This window comes from Sminthopsis crassicaudata, chromosome 5 (assembly GCF_048593235.1).
Source record: "Sminthopsis crassicaudata isolate SCR6 chromosome 5, ASM4859323v1, whole genome shotgun sequence".
Classification (NCBI taxonomy): Eukaryota; Metazoa; Chordata; class Mammalia; order Dasyuromorphia; family Dasyuridae; genus Sminthopsis; species Sminthopsis crassicaudata.
The window spans coordinates 192,472,373-192,489,727 of record NC_133621.1 but is presented as its reverse complement, the minus strand read 5'-3'; the positions used below and the strand labels follow the sequence as shown (position 1 = coordinate 192,489,727).

General features: G+C 35.2%; 1 protein-coding gene across 1 annotated transcript in view; it reads right to left on the bottom strand.

The window, feature by feature from the left end:
- Positions 1 to 7,244: 7,244 nt before the first annotated feature.
- LOC141543651 (C-type lectin domain family 1 member A-like) overlaps positions 7,245 to 17,355 on the bottom strand; it is a 30,540-nt gene continuing 20,429 nt past the window's right edge. Inside the window, exons 5-6 of the mRNA XM_074269194.1 lie at positions 10,580 to 10,698; positions 7,245 to 8,483 (exon numbers count right to left, since the gene is read on the bottom strand). Of these exons, the coding sequence (XP_074125295.1) occupies positions 8,333 to 8,483; positions 10,580 to 10,698 (270 nt within the window). The 3' untranslated portion in view covers positions 7,245 to 8,332. The remainder of the gene's footprint in view (positions 8,484 to 10,579; positions 10,699 to 17,355) is intronic.

Below are 17,355 nucleotides of genomic sequence, written 5' to 3'. Positions count from 1 at the left end.
ATAGGGTCTCATCACTAAATGTGGGGGTTGTGAAATGTTTGGTTTATATATCTATTTTATATACCTATATACTTAAGATCATATAAAAATTTCTCAGGTAAAAAGGGGTCATGAGTGGAAAAAGTTTAAGAATCCTACTTTAGACCATTGTTCTTTAAAAAGGGGATGCGGCCTCTTGGGAGAGACTCATCGTATAACTCCAAATCAGCCATAGAATGGTCCAAGGACCCGGATAGGAAGATGGGTTCTATCCCACAAGAACAAGTGGAACATATCTCCAAGTACATCCCATCCCTTAATATTCCCTCAACACACTCCTATTCTTCCCTCTAAGCATCCAATTTCTTTACTTTCCAGTCAAATGATGATCCCTCATGACACTTATAACTTCCAGCTTAACTTCCAGCAAGGCTCCCATAGCAACAACTGTGTGGATGCCTTTGAGTGAATTCTACCTGCCCAGAGAATCCATCCTTCAACAAGCTAACTTTGTAGTACAAGGTAGTGATAAGGGAGTAAGAGCCTCACCTTCCACCTATTTTAAATTGGACTGAATTAACTGCTCAGTGTGAGTAAAAATGGATGGATTGGGATCTGTATTACAGAATTACTTACATTCCTTCCCCTACACCAAACCCTTTTTTCCCCCTACACTTCCCTATTACTGTTGAGGATATCACCATTCTTATAATCACTCAGGTTCAAAATCTTGGTATTATCTCCAAATCCTCACTCACTCTAACCCCTAACATCCAATCAATTGCCAAATCTTGTCATTTCTTCTACTACATCTCTTGCATGTTTTCTCTTTTCTCCACTTAGCCTCACACTCATCTAGGACTGAACCATTGAAAACATTTTTTGCTTAGAGTCTTTTTACTTTCCTTTCCCATAGAACTGTCAAAGTTTAGGGAGGAACTTATATCACATAATAGGGAACACAAATTGAAATCTATATAAATGAGGAAATATGGTTCTAATGGGAACTACTTAAATGTTACTCTGAACTGATACAGAGTACTCTTAGTGGAATCAGAATATTTTATATTATAAAGACTTTCACACCAAAGCTCTCTGCTCTTTTTCTCGTTTGTATGGCACAGAACACCATGAGAAGGAATTTGTCAAATTACAGAACCACAAAGTTACAGAATTAATGAATCTCGTGATTAAAAAGGATTTTAGTCCTTGTAGTTCAACACTTATCTGAATAACAATTTACAATATTTTAAACAAGTGCTCATCAATCCATGGCACCCTGGAAGCAGTCCATCTCATTTTCAGATATTGTTAGGAAATCATTTTATGTAAGCCTAAATTTGGTTCTTTAAAATTCCCACCTATTTTTCCTAGTTCTACCCTATAAAATCAAGCAGAACAATGTAATTAATCCTCTTTCAATAGTAATCCTTCAAAAAACTGAAAACACTACCATATTCCTCTCATTCTCTTTAGAAAACTAACTCCTCTCCTCAGAACTTTCACTTTGTCTTTTCTGAGAGGTCCCTCTTCTTTCTAACCTGACTGGCCTAGAGAACACCCATATACAGACCACGGGCTATGAATGATGGCTCTAATACAGGACCAATCCATTCAAGAGGTAGAAAAAGAATCATGAAAGATAGTGGTGTCATGAAAATTCAGAAGGGAGAAGATATTCTAAAGAATAAGATGGTCAATAGCATCAAAAAGTGTAGAGAAGTAAAGAATGACATGAATTGAAAAAAGGCCACTGAATTCAAGATTATCAGTGTCTTTAAATAGTGGAATTTCAGTTACATAGTGGGATCTAAAGACAGACTGCAAAACATTAAGAAGTGAAAAGGAGATATTTTTTCCTGCACCTTTGAAATCTGTTCTCCTCAATTCTAGGGCACATATCTGACTATGCTGGTTTTTTCTTTCTTCCATATCAAATTCTAAATTGAATTAGTCCCTCTTTACAAAGGTTCCTATCATTTCTGACCCAGATACCAGCTCTTTCTACCATGCTGATATGAACAAGATCTAGAAAAAAAAAGTTTCATTTGTTCAATTTGTTCATTTGCATCAGCTTCTCTGCCTAGTTTCAACTCTGTGGAACAAAATGTTCCTCCCAAGATAAACTCATCATGTCTAAAGTCGGCACTCTGTGACTGATTTTGATTAATTCCACTTCCCTAAGTTTCCCCTTTGACTGTAGGGCTTTAGAGCAGAGTACCAGACTCCTTTAAATGCCTTTCTTTATAGAGATCAGAAATTGGATTCAGCTCATTCTTCTTTGCATTTGCTGCTTTACCTGGTTTCATCTCCATGGAACAATAGTTCCTGTGCTGCTCATCCCTTGGTGTCCCATATCTTCCTTTCAGTTAGCTTTCTTGAGCAGAGTACCCCAATATCTCATGTGTTGCCTCCCCTTATTTAGGGGTTTAGCTTTTTTAGGTTGAAAGCTCTTTGAGGACAAGAATTGTCTTTCTTTTATTACTTATATCCCCAGTGCTTAGCACAATGCCTGCCACTCTAGATGTTTAATAAATGTTTATTGGAATTTGAAACTTGTTTAAGAATGAAATCACCATTAAATCAAGTCCAAAAATGATTAGCTCTGCTTTGGCCAACCTGGTGCTGTCCCTCATCACCTCAAGCCTGATGATTGTAATCTCCTTGTCTGCTCTATCTGCCTTAAGATCTACCTACCTCAGTCCATCTTCTGTTCAAATGTCAAAAGGAACTTCCTTGACTACAGATCTGACCATGTCATTCCCCTTCTCAACAAAGTTGTGCTTCCTAATTATCTCTAGGTTCAAATACAAAAATCATATTCTGGCTTTAAAAGTCCTCATAACCCAGCCCCTTCCTACCTTTTCAGTCTTCTTATATTAGTCCCCTCCAGGTCCTCTCCAATCCAGTAACACTGACCTTCTTACTGTTCTTCACACGTGACATCCCATTCCCAATTCTGTACCTTTTCTCCAGCTATTCCCCATGACTGGACTGTTCTACCTTCTCCTCTCTACCTCCTGGCTTGGGTGACTTCCTTCAAGATTCATCTCCATTCCCCTTTTGTAAGAGATCTTTCTCATTTTCTTCTACTGCTAGTGCCTTCCCTCAGAGTTTACCCCCAATTTATTCTGTATAGATCTTGTAATGACATAATTGTTTGCATGTTGTCTTCCCTATTAGAATGTGAACACCTTGAGGTCAGGGAACATATTTTTGTTTTCTTTGTATTCACAAGTAGCTAGAGGCATTTAATAAATGCTTATTGACTAAGGAAGAGCTCTAGTAATGTAAAGAATCCCAGAAGTCCCCTATCAATAAATTATTATGCCTCTTTCCCTCTCTTGAAATCTGCTTTTAACTCTTCATCTAGTTCCTCTTTCTGATTACATGATCTATGGTGAACTCCTGTGACAACGTAATTTCATCTTGTGCCTCTATGGAGCCTTCCCTGATACCTTTTTGTTCACTCTCTCTCCTCCTAATTACTTTATATTTACTTATCCATGGAAATGTTGCATTCTCTTATTAGAAAATAAGTTCCCTGAAGATAAGAATTGTCTTACTTTTGTCCTTCTATCCTTAGCACCTTAAACAGTTTTTGTGTATGAATAATAACACTGAATTTGTAGTTGATTGTATAAAGCACTTAAATGAATCTACAAGTCTATTGCTGAAGAATACAGTGTGAGAGAAAGCTGTTGCTTTTTTTTTAATTTTTAAAAACAGTCTTTGATCTTGAGTGAGACAGAGGGGAGTTATTTTCAAAGGTTACCTCTTTTCTTAATACTAGGGTCTGGGAAGGGATAATACAGCATGCAATAAAGAAGTGGATTTTTTGATGGTTCCCCTGAGCTCCATTGTCCTGGATAGAGTAGGGATAATAGCCATGCTTGGCAGGTGGTAATAGAAAGAAGCGTCCAGAAGTCTTCAAAGGCTTTCACAAACTGAGGCTAAGTATAGTTCCAAAACAGGAAATTCTCATAACTCTTCTTAGCCACAGTACAATGAGACAAGGGATAATAATATCCTCTTGCAGATGTCTTCCTCCCTTCTGGTTGATACAGTGCTGGAAGAATGAGAAGCTTGTTTTCTGGTCCAGATGCACTTATCTCCTGGGAGTTTCATTATTATCAACTACTTACTGTGCAGGTGCACTCTTCCTTGAAGTTACATCTGGGTCAAGATTCCTGGGCCTTATGATAAGTGATTCAGAAATGAGAAAGGACTTTGGAAGTCATGTCATCCAATCCTCCTTTTTACTCCCCTTCCCCCTCCCACTTTGCAGAAGAAGAAATTAATTCCCAAGAAGGAAAGGTGGTTTGCCTATGGTCACAGAGGTAGTAAATGGCAGAGCCAAGGTTCAAAACTAGTTGCTCTTATTTAAAATTCAGGACTCTTTCCACTACAACATGCTATCTCTTTTGTGAGGTTTTAGAAATCAAACTTTATCATTTGCATTCAGAAAATAGTATTCAGAAGTTCCTTCACTAACATTTAGAAAAATCTTTGGTGATTTGTTTTTTTATTTGTTTTTGCCTCTTTACTAATATAAAAGTACATATCCTGGGGCAGTTAGGTGGTGCAATGGATACAGCACCAGCCCTGAAGTCAGGAGGGGTCACGCCTCCAAAAGTTTCCCCTCTCTTTTAATGATTTTCTTTCCCTGGATAGAAATACTGATTTCTCTTATTCCATTGTCTGTTACTGGTTCTCTGATGAGATGGTTAATGTTGCTGTTCGGTCGTTTCAATTACATCATCCTCTTAGTGATCCCATTTGGGGTTTTCTTGGCAAATATACTGGAATAGTTTGCCCATTTCCTTCTCCAGTTTATTTTACAGATGAAGAAACTGAGGTAAATAGGGTTAATGACTTGCTTAGGATCACATGGCTACTAAGTGTCTGAGGCCAGATTTAATTCAGATCTTCCTACTCCAGGCTAGGTGCTCTGTCCACTGTGCCATCTAGCTGTGATTAATGTTAGGGGTAAGGTAAAAGTAGAGAGAGAGGAGAAAGAGAAAAGAGAGAAGAGGGGAGAGGAAGAAAAATATTCTCTTCCCTGCAAGATTGACTCCTTCCCAAGGATCCTCCTCTCCTGGACTTGGAATCTTCTGCCATTTGATAGGGAAACCATTTCAGTGGCTCACTGCTGAAATTCCTCCAGCTACTTCAATTCCCCTAGATGCTGTCTGGCTTCTTTCCTGAGCCAACGACCCTTTCCTTTCTTGATCTAATCAAAAATCTGACAGTTTACAGAGATCACAGGTCACTGGTCATCTATTTTATACATTTAAAACTTCTCACTGGTATCTACATGTAAGTAAGAGATAGGGAACTCACTCAAAGTAATCAACATAATTGTATAAAGTTTTAAATATATAAACATGCATGTATATATATGTATATATACATATATATGTATATACCCACATTCACACATGCCCCCATATATATTATTGCTTCTGTCAGTAGTCATCATGTGTTAAAAAGTGACTCTTAGCAACTTCTACCAATAGGTCTTTCTCTAAGGAATCACAGTGTACTGAATATTGGAAATACTATTTTATTTCTATGTACATTACACACTTGGGTGTATGACGTTTATGGGAGGACTGGTACCTCTGGCGTAAGAACTTTTCAGGGCTACTCATCTATCTCATCTGTGGCTCCAAGAAGCTGCACCATGTGTAGGTATTGTCTCAGTAGACAGTCTAAACCAGGTTGAGAGTAACTAATAGGCCTTAAACCTGTTGGTGAATTAGGAGAATGTTTACCCCAGAAATATGAAGACTTTCCCTGGTAGAAAAGGATGAGAACAATTCTTTCCAATAGCATTAAAGCAGCTGAAACAGGCACTATGGAGCATTTGGACCTATGTAAGACATTGAAAACATTTCATCCCCGGTCACTGCCAGTCATCTTGACATTTGTCTTGCCACTGGACTTTGATGATTCTGGAAGAAAGAATGAGACTGACAACTTTGTGCAACTCTGTCTCACTTAAATCCAGTTCGTGAACAATTCAAAATATCACCCTGTGATGTCATTGATCCTCCTCAAAAACAAAGGATGAACAGCAAAATGAAACACTAATGTTAAGAATATAAAAATCCTTTATGAGTGCTTTTGGCCAATTTTCCTAGATGATGCTAAAATCTCCTTGGCCAATTCCTCTTTTGGCTAGACTGCTGCCTAAATGCCCTCCCATTTTTTTCTGAATCAATTTGTATCTGAGGTCAAAACCCCAGAGCACATTTCCTGCTATTGCCATGTTTACCTCCTGCATCCTGCTGATAAAACCTAACTACTGGTTCTGTGTTCTGAAAAAAAGAAAGCTAATTACATCACTCAGTCTATCAGAAGAAAGCCTGCTTCTGCAGTTCCTTCAGTTACCTTTGCAAATGATGACAAGATCTCAGAGAAGCAAAGTTTTTAAAACTAATTTCAGTCTGTTGTTTCTTATCTGTTATTTCTACTGAGAATTATTCCTGCTCACCCTTTATAATCAGAACTACTTTTCCCCTAGTCTTATCAGAATTTCTTATTTGAAAAAGTTATTTGATTCTCTTCTTCCTCACCTATCCTCAGGATATAGACTAATAATATTGTGAGTCTTCTTATGAAATATCCAAGGTCACAGAAAAACGTCAGAAAGAAATCTCATATCTCTGTTCTGTAACTCATTATATGAACTCTCTTGGTTTTTTTAAATTAACTCTCCATATTTTCTTCAGGTAGGTATAGGTCTATTTTTTTCACAGTTACATTTCTCTTTGGATAATCACATCTACTTCACATTTGCAGAATGCTAATATTTGCATGTTATCAAACCTTCCAACACATATAGTGAGAACTTTCATTGATCTTTATATAAAAAATCTAGGTACTTCACAAATTGTCCATGTGTCTACAGATTTCTGGGGAAGGACTTTCCCCACATATCCATAGTTCCCTACTTCTATTATTGTCCCAGCAGATCCTATGGGGACTAAAAGATATGTTATTACATTTCCCTTAAAATTTTAATTTGTTGCTCCAATATAGGCCTGAATATTTAGTATAATAGTACTGACAATATAAATTGTTCTGTGTTTTTCATTCTAGATTCAATCCCCACCAATTCCATAATCAGCAATCACCAGGTCAACCGGCAGACAACTAACTTTTAGGAAACCTTTCAATACAAAGAAGTTGTTGGTTGAGTTCTAAGTAATCTATGGAAGTTTTACCACCATCCAACATCTTCACTGAAAATTGACTTGAAATGCAAATGGCTTTATTGGAACCATACAGAGGTTCCTTTGGCTGGCTGCATGTAATTTTCTGTGCTGAATGACAGTTTCTTCATATAAGAGCTTGGTCTTCCATCTCAAGGATTCCTTCCTGTTAGCTTGGGGAAAAGTCATTTGTCCTCTTTAGGACTAAGTTAATTCATTTATAACCTGTCCTTGATACTCTGTCTTGAGACCCCTTTCCTCACAACAAAGGTCATCACATCAGGCACTGAATGCAACTGGGAATCCAACTCATAGTTAGTCCATACACACATATTTATTCTTGTAAAAGTACCTGAAAAGACTGATGGTAATTATCTTATGGGAAAATGAGCTTAAAAGTCACCAATTCTCTGTAAGGAGAGACATCTGGAGTTTTACTTTTCTCTGGACTCCCAAGTTCACTAAAGGAGGAAATGAGTCTTATTCCTTCCCATAATGATTTAAAATAGATATCCTTGGTTGCTGTAGGTCTCAGATAAACTTTCTTCCCTGGAGACTGCTAGGGTGAAGGAAAATTTCTTTTAGGGGTTTTGAATATTTCAGGGGTTAAATGATTCTCAAAAGAGGAAAATCATTCAAGTATGATAAAGTGCAAGAGGTATGTCATAACCAAAACCAAACAAACCAAAAAAGAATCGGGGGGACTATTCTTTGGGGCCCAGAGACTTCCGTTACTTGTATAACTTTTGTCCAAGAATTTCTCATTTTCCTTTCAAAAGTAGTAGGAATGGTAGTAGAGGGATATGAACAACAATGGGGAAAATTGGGGTTTTGAGAATTAAAAACAAGTCCAAGTTATAGAGGATGTGAGTCTAGAGCAGAGTGAAGTATGAAAATTGGATTTTTCTGGAACTAAAAAGTTTGTACTTAAACCCAGGCATATGGGGCTGATTTTCTTGGCAGAATCCTTGAAAAAGATCCCCCCTTTTTTACTGGCCAGAGAGATCTGCTCTTCTATCCCGAATGAACCCCAGTGATTCAGAGAGCTCTTGTCACTTCTCCTGCTTGGCTTGCATCATTTCTGGTTTGCAGAAATGGTTAGGAGGTCCATTTATCTCTATCCTTTAAGAAGACTATTCCAGCAATTCTGGCATCACCATTGCTGCTGTTCTCTGACAAGCACAGCGCCTTAGCTCCTTACAGTCCTTTGCGAAAGCCCTTCCATTCAATATTGTCACACAGTTCCAGCTCTTTAAGCTGCTGAAGTCGATGACAATATCAAACCTGAAAAAAAGAATCAATCTTGGATCACTTCCCATCATCAAAAAGTAGTGAAGATCATAAAGAAGAAACAGTCTCTGTCGCAATCTTACTCCTGTAGTGGGGTCATTTTACTTATCCAAATCTCTTCTTACATCTTGACAAAAGAGAATAGAATTAGCTATTGTACTCAAGAACTAAAGGTATTATCCAACAGTGTCTTATATATTGACTTATAACATTCAACTAATTCTCTATGGTTCAGTATTCCCATCTATAAAATGGAAATAATTGAACTTTTATCCCTCATCTCCTGGAAGCATATGAATGTCATAGTTCAGTATATAACTTTCTCTGGGCTTCTTTAAAGAGAAGTATAATATCAATATGAGACATTGCTTAAAATGGCAAGAATTTAATAGAGATTACACCTGAATATATAAAACCTTTACTCACTTGAGTTAGTGGTTATTGATGCATGCTACAGAGGGAGTTATAACTTTTGGTTGGCTGAGAGAATGCTGAACCACAATGGGTGAGTAAAAAAATGGAGATTTAAAATGATTACTAGAGGTGCAAGCTTGGTTGTTTGAAAGACAGAGAGATCCGCTGGAGCCTCAGATATGTGTGAAGATAGGACCCAACATGTCCCCTGGCTTCTGACTTTTGCATCTCTGGAGATTGCTAAGAGCAGATTTCACTTAGTTGAGATCATTTTTTTCTCTTTGCTGTTATTCAGTTGTTTCAATGATGTCAGTCTCTTTATCACATAATTTGGGGTTTTCTTAGTACAATTCTGAAATGGTTTGCCATTTCTTTCTCTAACTCATTTGACAGATAAGAAAACTGAGGCGTACAGGGTAAACTGATTTTCTCAGAGTCACACAGCTAGTAAGACCAGATTTGAATTCAGGTTTTCCTGAATTCTTGATTTCAGGCCCAGTACTCTATCCACTGAGCCATTTCTCTTTGGCAAGTTGAGTTCTTATCTTTCTCACAGCTACAAAGATTCCTTACTTTTGTATGTTTTTTAGTAAATTAATTCTCCCCAATTTCAATTTACTACTTACTGTGATAAAGAGTTTTATTAGTTATTTATGATGGTCATTTGTGTAACTACTGTTTGGTAGGAGGGAATTAAGTTCCACTTGAGAGCTGTCAGAGAAAGAGGGATTGACCATCACATTAAACTTCAAAGAAGACAACCCAAACTCAGGATCACCATTAAAAAAATTCCATTTTTTTTAATGAAAAGGAAAAGAAAATTTCTTGTAAAAGAAATCACCATCAGTCACTGGTGTGAAAAGATTCCTGCAGACTCAACCATGTAGGAAATATATGGTTGGCTAATGTAAGAGAAAGATGACTAGACTTCTGCATGGCATGGATAGCTATTAGAATTGATATCTGGCCCACCCATCTCCTAGGAAGATTGTCATTTCTGCTTTTGTGAAAAGCATGAGGAGTACTGTGGCTGAGCTTTTTCTCATTCTTTCACTTGGCTTCCATATAGGAATGGGGCTAGAATTATAGTTACTATTTCTTAAATAGTGGTGTTCAAGAGGTGCAATACTTTGAGTAGCCCAAGATCATTTTCCTTGATTGCACAAACTGACATTTCAAATCAGTGATATACTTCTTTATCAAAGTAAATAGAAAATAGGAAAGTTATATAGATTAAATAATACTCAAGAATATAAGAGCTCTTCAGCTGGAAGTAAGTTAAGATGTTGGCACACAAAAGAAATAGATCATCACCAAAGATAATTTGCTTTTAATAACATCTAAAATGTAAGACCTAGAAATCAAGGGATATATTGGATCTTACTTCCCTTACTGAATGGAGCTCCAGAGGAATCTCTTTTTTGCTATTCGAAAGATTCTCAGTCTCCAACCCATCATTACCCAACAATCTCTCAATCAACAAGGAATTATTTCTGTCTTTATCATACGCAGGAAAAAATTACCCATCTCAAGTGTGCAAAGATAGTATAAAAGGATTTCAAAACTTCACCTTCTTTGTTTTATAATCATATTCTCTAAAATGAGATTTCCATTCCACAATGAATACTCCCTTGTCCCTTCCCCTTCCCCATATTTCTGAGGAGCTGGAGTCTTACAAATCAGAGGAATGAAGAGATCCATCCAACCACAGCCATGGATTACCACTGCCATTGCGGGTCAGTCCTGTCCAATAGGAGTAGAAAAACTGAGAGTAGCTCTGAGGCATCACAAATTCCTAAAAGGGAGACAAAAAAAAGTGTGAATTGTTTTTTATCTTTTCCTTCTGCTCTTAGGGCAGACTAATCAAGCAAGGAAAACAATGTATTAATGGAAAATTTCTCTAATAAAGTCACTTGAACCACTGCAATTGGACTAAAAGTAATCAATAAGTACTTTTAAAGTATGTACTGTATGCCAAACACTGTGCCAGGCAATTAAAACACAAGTACAAAAAATGGGGTAAAAAATCCCAACTTTCAAGGAGATCACATACTAAAGTGAGTGGAGGAAGACATGCAATATAAATATAAAGCTGATAGACACAGATATATATTAGTGGGTAGTTTGGGGGAAAAAGAATTACTAGTTGAGGAACCAGAAAAGACTTCATGTGGGAAATGATGGGACAGGAAGAATAACTGTATTAAATCAAATCAAGTATATGTGTTGTATTTTTAAATTATATATATATATATAGAGAGAGATAGATATTTATCTATATCTATATCTATATCTATATCTATATAGATATCATGTTATCACCAACACTATTTTGAGGCCTTTGTGAAAATTATTCTCACATTTTTCTGAGAAGATACCAACTTATTGGGGGAGAGGGAAGCAAAATATTATTTTTAATAAACTTTATTAATAATTCCTTTTTCTTAAATCACCATAATTATTTCCAATGTCCTTCCCTCTCCCCTTCCCACTTCTCATATGACAAGTGTTAATACTTAGAAAAGAAAAAAAATCAGCAAAACGGATCAATACATTGGAAAAGTCAAAAAAATATGTACAATGGGTAACACCTGTGGGCCCCCCCACTTCCTCTTCGGTATCTTCACCAAGAAAATCCCAAATGGGATTGAACACAACTTTATTTTTTTAAGTTTTAAATTGATTTTTTTATTGAAGCTTTTTATTTTTCAAAACATATGCATGGACAATTTTTCAACATTAACCTTTGCAAAACCTTGTTTCCAATTCCCCTTTGTGTGGGAAAAGGTGAAGAACTTACAGCACATATTGATCAAGAGACTGTTGGCTAAAGTAGATCAAGCCTATAGGCCTCTTTTCGGCTTCTCTGGAGTCACGTGATTTTAGATAAGGCCTGGACTACTTCCCGTTGTCCAACATGGTTGAAAAAGCTGTATATTGCCTTGTCTACTACATTCCACTGACCAACTAGGAGAAGAGTGGACTTATGTGACCAATCATAACATATAGAGGGCAGGATTTTGGAAGTTTTTTGTCTGAAATGTATAAAAGCTGTAAGCATTTTCAAGCCTCTGGCTCTATCCTGCTGTGATTTTGGCTCACAGACCAGGATGGGGTCTGCTTCTAGAGATTCTAATAAATAATTCTGCTTTCTATGAGTAATTTATGTGTAGTCAATTTGGGAAGGTCTTTTTGCCCCAAACACCCCTTTCCCCCCCCTCTCCTCTAGATTCCAAGTAATCCAATATATGTTAAACATGGTAAAAATGTATATTAAATCCAATATATACATATATATATTTATACAATTATCTTGCTGCACGAGAAAAATCAAATCAAAAAGAGGGAAAATGAGAAAGAAAATAAAATGCAAGCAAACAGTAATAAAAAGAATGAAAATGCTCAGTTCCTACAGTGCTCTCTCTGGTGTAGATGCCTTCTCCATTACAAAATCATTTGAACTGGCCTACATCATCTCATTGTTGAAAAGAGCCACTTCTGTCAGAATGGATCATCACATAATCTTATTGTTGCCCTATATAATGAATTTCTGGTTCTGCTCATTTCACTTAGCATTAGTTGAACACAACTTTAATGATTAAAGAGCAATGTTTAGAAAATGATAATAGTAATCTAGTGTGTAAAAACTCAAAGGTACAAACTTTGTAGGTAAAAATTCATTGTTTGCTAAAAATTGTTGGGAAAACTGGAACATCTCCTCCCATGTAACAAAATCTGGTCAAAATGAGTAAGGAATATAAACGTAAAGGGTAAAATCATGAGCAAATTAAGGGAACCCAGAAAAATTTACTGGTCATAACTAGATAAGGGAAGAGTTTATGACCAAATAAAAGATATAAAGCATTACAAGATATAAAATGGCTAATTTTTATTGCATGAAATTAAAAAGGCTTTTCAGAAATAAGATCAATACAGCCAAAATTATAAGGGAAATGAAAGTGGGGGAGAATTTACAAGTTTTTCTGATAAAGACCTTGTTCCTCAAATATAAGGAACTGATCCAGATTTATAAAAAATAAGAGCCATTCCCCAGTTGATAAATGGTCAAAGGATAGGAACCAGCAGTTTTCAAAAAAAAAGAAATCAAAGCTATCAATAGTTACATGAAAAATAGGTACACTAATGATTAGAGAAATGAAAACTAAAGCAACTCTTAGGTACTACCTTATCAGACTGGCCAACATGACAGAAAACGAAAAAAATAAATACTGGATGGGATGTGGAAAATAAGAATGTTAATGCATTAACATCAAAACAATGCTTACTGATGGACTTATGAACTGGTCCAGTCACTCTGGAAAACAATTCCAAAGGGCTGTAAAAATGTGCAATACCCAGCAATATTACTACTAGGTCTGGGTTCCAAAAATACCAAAGAAAAGGAAAAAGGACCTATTTCTACAAAAATACTTATAGCATTCTTTTCATGGTGGCAAAGAATTAGAAATTGAGGGGATGCCCATGAATAGGAGAATGACTGAACAAATTTTATATGATTGTGATAGAATTCTATTGTGCTATAAGAAATTATGAATAGAATAATTTCAGAAAAAACTGGGAAGGCATAAAAATGATGCAAAATAAAGTAAGCAGAAGCCAAACTAGAAGAACATGGTACATAACAGTAATATTGTAACAGTGATCAACAGTGAAAAACTTGTTATTTTTATCAAGACAATGATCTAAGACATTTCCAAAGGACTTATGAAGAAAAATGCCATTCACCTCCAGAAAATAATTAATTTAATATTAAGGCATACTCTTTTCACTGTCTTTATTTTTCTTGCATTTTTGTAATTGTGTGTGTATACGTGTTTGCTAAAGGGTTAATGTGTAAATACGTTTTGCATGATTTCACAGCCATAATTTATTTCACACTGCTTGCTTTCTAAATGGGAGAGAGTTGAGTGAGAGAGGTGGAAGGCAGGAGATAATTTGGAGCTCAAAATTCTTAAAAATGAATATTTAAAACATTTTAAAATGTAATTAGGAAATATTTAATAAAATAGATAAAAATATAATTTTAGAAATATTTCCCCCATTCAACCTTTTCCTTCCTTTCCTAAATATATAAATGTTGTCTGCAGAAACTTTTTAGTTTCAAGTGATCAAAATTGTCTAGTCCATATTTATAATTGCTGCTATCTCTCATTTTATTAAGAGTACCTCTACCACACATGACATAATAATCAATGACTATGGTAATCTAATGTTTGATAAGCCCAAAGAGTCCAGCTTCTGGGATAATAACTCACTATCTGACAAAAATTCCTGGGGATATTAGAAAATAATATGTCAAAAATTCAGCATAGACCTACATCTCACACTCTATACTAAAATAAGGCCCAAATGGATACATGATTTAGGAATAAAGAGTGATACAATAAGTAAATTAGGAGAGGAAGAGAGAGTTTATCTATCAGATTTTTGGAGAAGGGAAAAATTTATAGCAAAAGAAGAATTAGAAAACATAATGAAATGTACAATGGATAATTTTGATTACATTAAATTAAAAAGATTTTGCACAAATAAAACTTGAATGCAGCTAAGTTTAAAAGACAAGCAGAAAACTGGGGGAAAATTTTTACAGCCAGTGTTTCTAGTAAAGGTTTCATTTCTAAAATTCATAGAGAATTGAATCAAATTTATAAGAGTACAAGTCATTCCCTAAAGGATATGGACAATTTTCAGATGAAGAAACTAAAGCCATCTATGGTCATATGAAAAATGCTCTAAATCACTACTGATTAAAGAGATACAAATTAAAACAACTCTCAGGTCCTACCTAATACCTATCAGACTGGCTAAGATGAGAGAAAAAGATAATGATAAATATTGGAGGGTAAATAGGAAAACTAGAACACTAATGCATTGTTGATGAAGTTGTGAAATGATCCAATTATTCTGGAGACCAGTTTGGAATTATGTCCAAAGAGCTATAATACTGTAGATATCTATGGATTTAGCAGTGCCACTATTGGGACTATATCCCAAAAAAAGTTATAAAAAAGGGGGAAAGACCCACATGTGTAGAAATTTTTTGGCAGTTCTTTTTGTGTTGCAAAGAATTGGAAAATAAATAGATGCCCATCAATTAGGCAATGGTTGAATAAGTTATGGCATATGAATGTAATAGAATATTATTATTCTGTAAAAAACGATAAAAAGGCTCATTTTTAAAAGGCCTGGAAAGATTTACATGAACTGCTGCTGAGTAAAGCAAGCAGAACCAGAAAAACATTGTATACAACAACAGGAGACTTGTGCAATAAGCAACTATGATATTGGTTCTTCTCAGAAATTCAGTGATTCAAAACAATCCCAGTAAATTTTGGATTGAAAACACCATCCACATCTAGAGAGAGAACTATAGAAACTAAATGTAGATCAATACATACTATTTTGACCTTTTTTTCATTCTTTTTTTTTTTTTTTTTTGGTTTTTCCCTTTTGTTCTGATTTTTCTTTTCAAATAGGATTCATATGGAAATATGTTTAATGCCCCCAAATTGTTTTACATGTAACTGGGGAAAATGAAAAAAAAATTAAAATAAGGAATCCATCTATTGATAGCTTTGAGAAATGTACAATTTATTCTCTTCTAATTTTTTATAATATGATCTTTAATATTAAAGTCTAATATTATTTTAGAATATATTGTGAAATATAGTATAAGATGTTGTTCTCAGCTTAATTTCTACAGACTAATTTATGCTTTCCAGATTTCCCAGGAGTTTTTTTAATGAAATAAAGAAGTTTGGGGGCAGCTAGGTAGCACAGTGAATAGAGCACCAACCCTGAGGATCTGAGTTCCAATCTGGCCTCAGACACTTAACACTTCCTAGCTGTGTGACCCTGAGCAAATCACTTAACCCCAATTGCCTCAGCAAAAAAAGAAGGAAGGAAGGAAGGAAGGAAGAGAAAAGAAAAGAAAAAAATAAAGAGATTTTTTTGTTGTTGTTGTTTGTAATCAGGAAATTTATGTTTTCTACATTGGGATACTGAGTTCAACTTTTTTTCTAATTTTTCTGATTCTGATTCTTGTCTTGCCTGGTCTACTGATTTATCTCTGAATTTCTTAACCAATACCAGATGGTTTTCATGATTACTGCTTTATAATATGGTTTGAGATCTGCATCCTTTTTCTCAACTTCTTTCCTTTTCATCCCAACTTCTTTACATTATTTCCCTTGATATTGTAGATTGTTTTATCAAATGAATTTTTAATTGTCTTATTAAGTTTTATAAAATGTCTTCTTGTTAATCTGATTGGTATAATACTAAAAGTGCTATTTTGGGGAGTAATATAATTTTTATTTACATTGACATCAGATTCATCATGAAGTATTTTATAATTTAATCTACATAAGTCCCAGATATTTTTGTATTTTATAATTATTAGAAATGGAATATCTCTATTAGTGTATCTTGTATTTTATTACTATTGTATAAAAAGACAATTTTTGATGGTATATTTTGTAACTTGTAACTTTGGTGAAGCTATTAATTGTCTCAATTAATATCTTTATTGATTCCCTATGACATTCCAAGTAAATCATCTTATTAACAGCAAATAGGGAAAATAATATTTTAATTCAATTCAACAATCATTGATTAGATGCTAAAATAGTATACTTGACATAAAACATAACAAGCACCTGAAGGAAATACTTTCTGCTATCAAGCTTATATGATACTAGTTGAAAAAATGTAAATATATCAATAAATATTAAAATATGCAAAATAAACACAAAGTAATCTGAAGTGGGGACACTAACAACCAGAGTCAGAAAAGTTCTTTTACCAAAGGTGACATTTGAGCTAAGATTTGGCATTCCAAGATTAGAGATGCTAATAGGTAAAAAAAGGAAGGATATATTGAACATGGGGGAAAGGAAGGAAACTCTGCAAGAGCAAAGAGATGGGGGGAGAAAATGTTATGTATGGGTGATATTAACAAAAAAAGTTTGACTGGAATTTAGAATATATGAAGGAGATTAATAGCATGAGCCTTCAAATATGGGCTGAAGTAATACTGAGAAAGACTTTTATATTTTATTCTAAAAGCAATGGAGAATTAGCAGAGGTTCTTGATTCTGGAAGCATTATGGTGATACCAATCCTATCAATTTGGTAATTTTATGGAGAATTCATGGAAGGGAGAAGAGGCTGATTGTACAGTGATGAATTAGTAGAAGAGTACTTCAATAGTTCAGTTGAATGATGAGAAAGGCCTGAAGTAGGGTGATGGCTGCTTGAATGAAGAGAAGAGGATGGAGATGAGGAACTAGAATGGGCAAGTCTTGCAACTGATTACATGAGCTGTAGGAGAGTATGGAGTTGGAAATGATTCAGGCTGTGAAGCTGAGTGACTAGAATAGTGGTGTTGTCCATAGGAAAAGGAAAATTATGGGGAAGGATGGACTTGGAA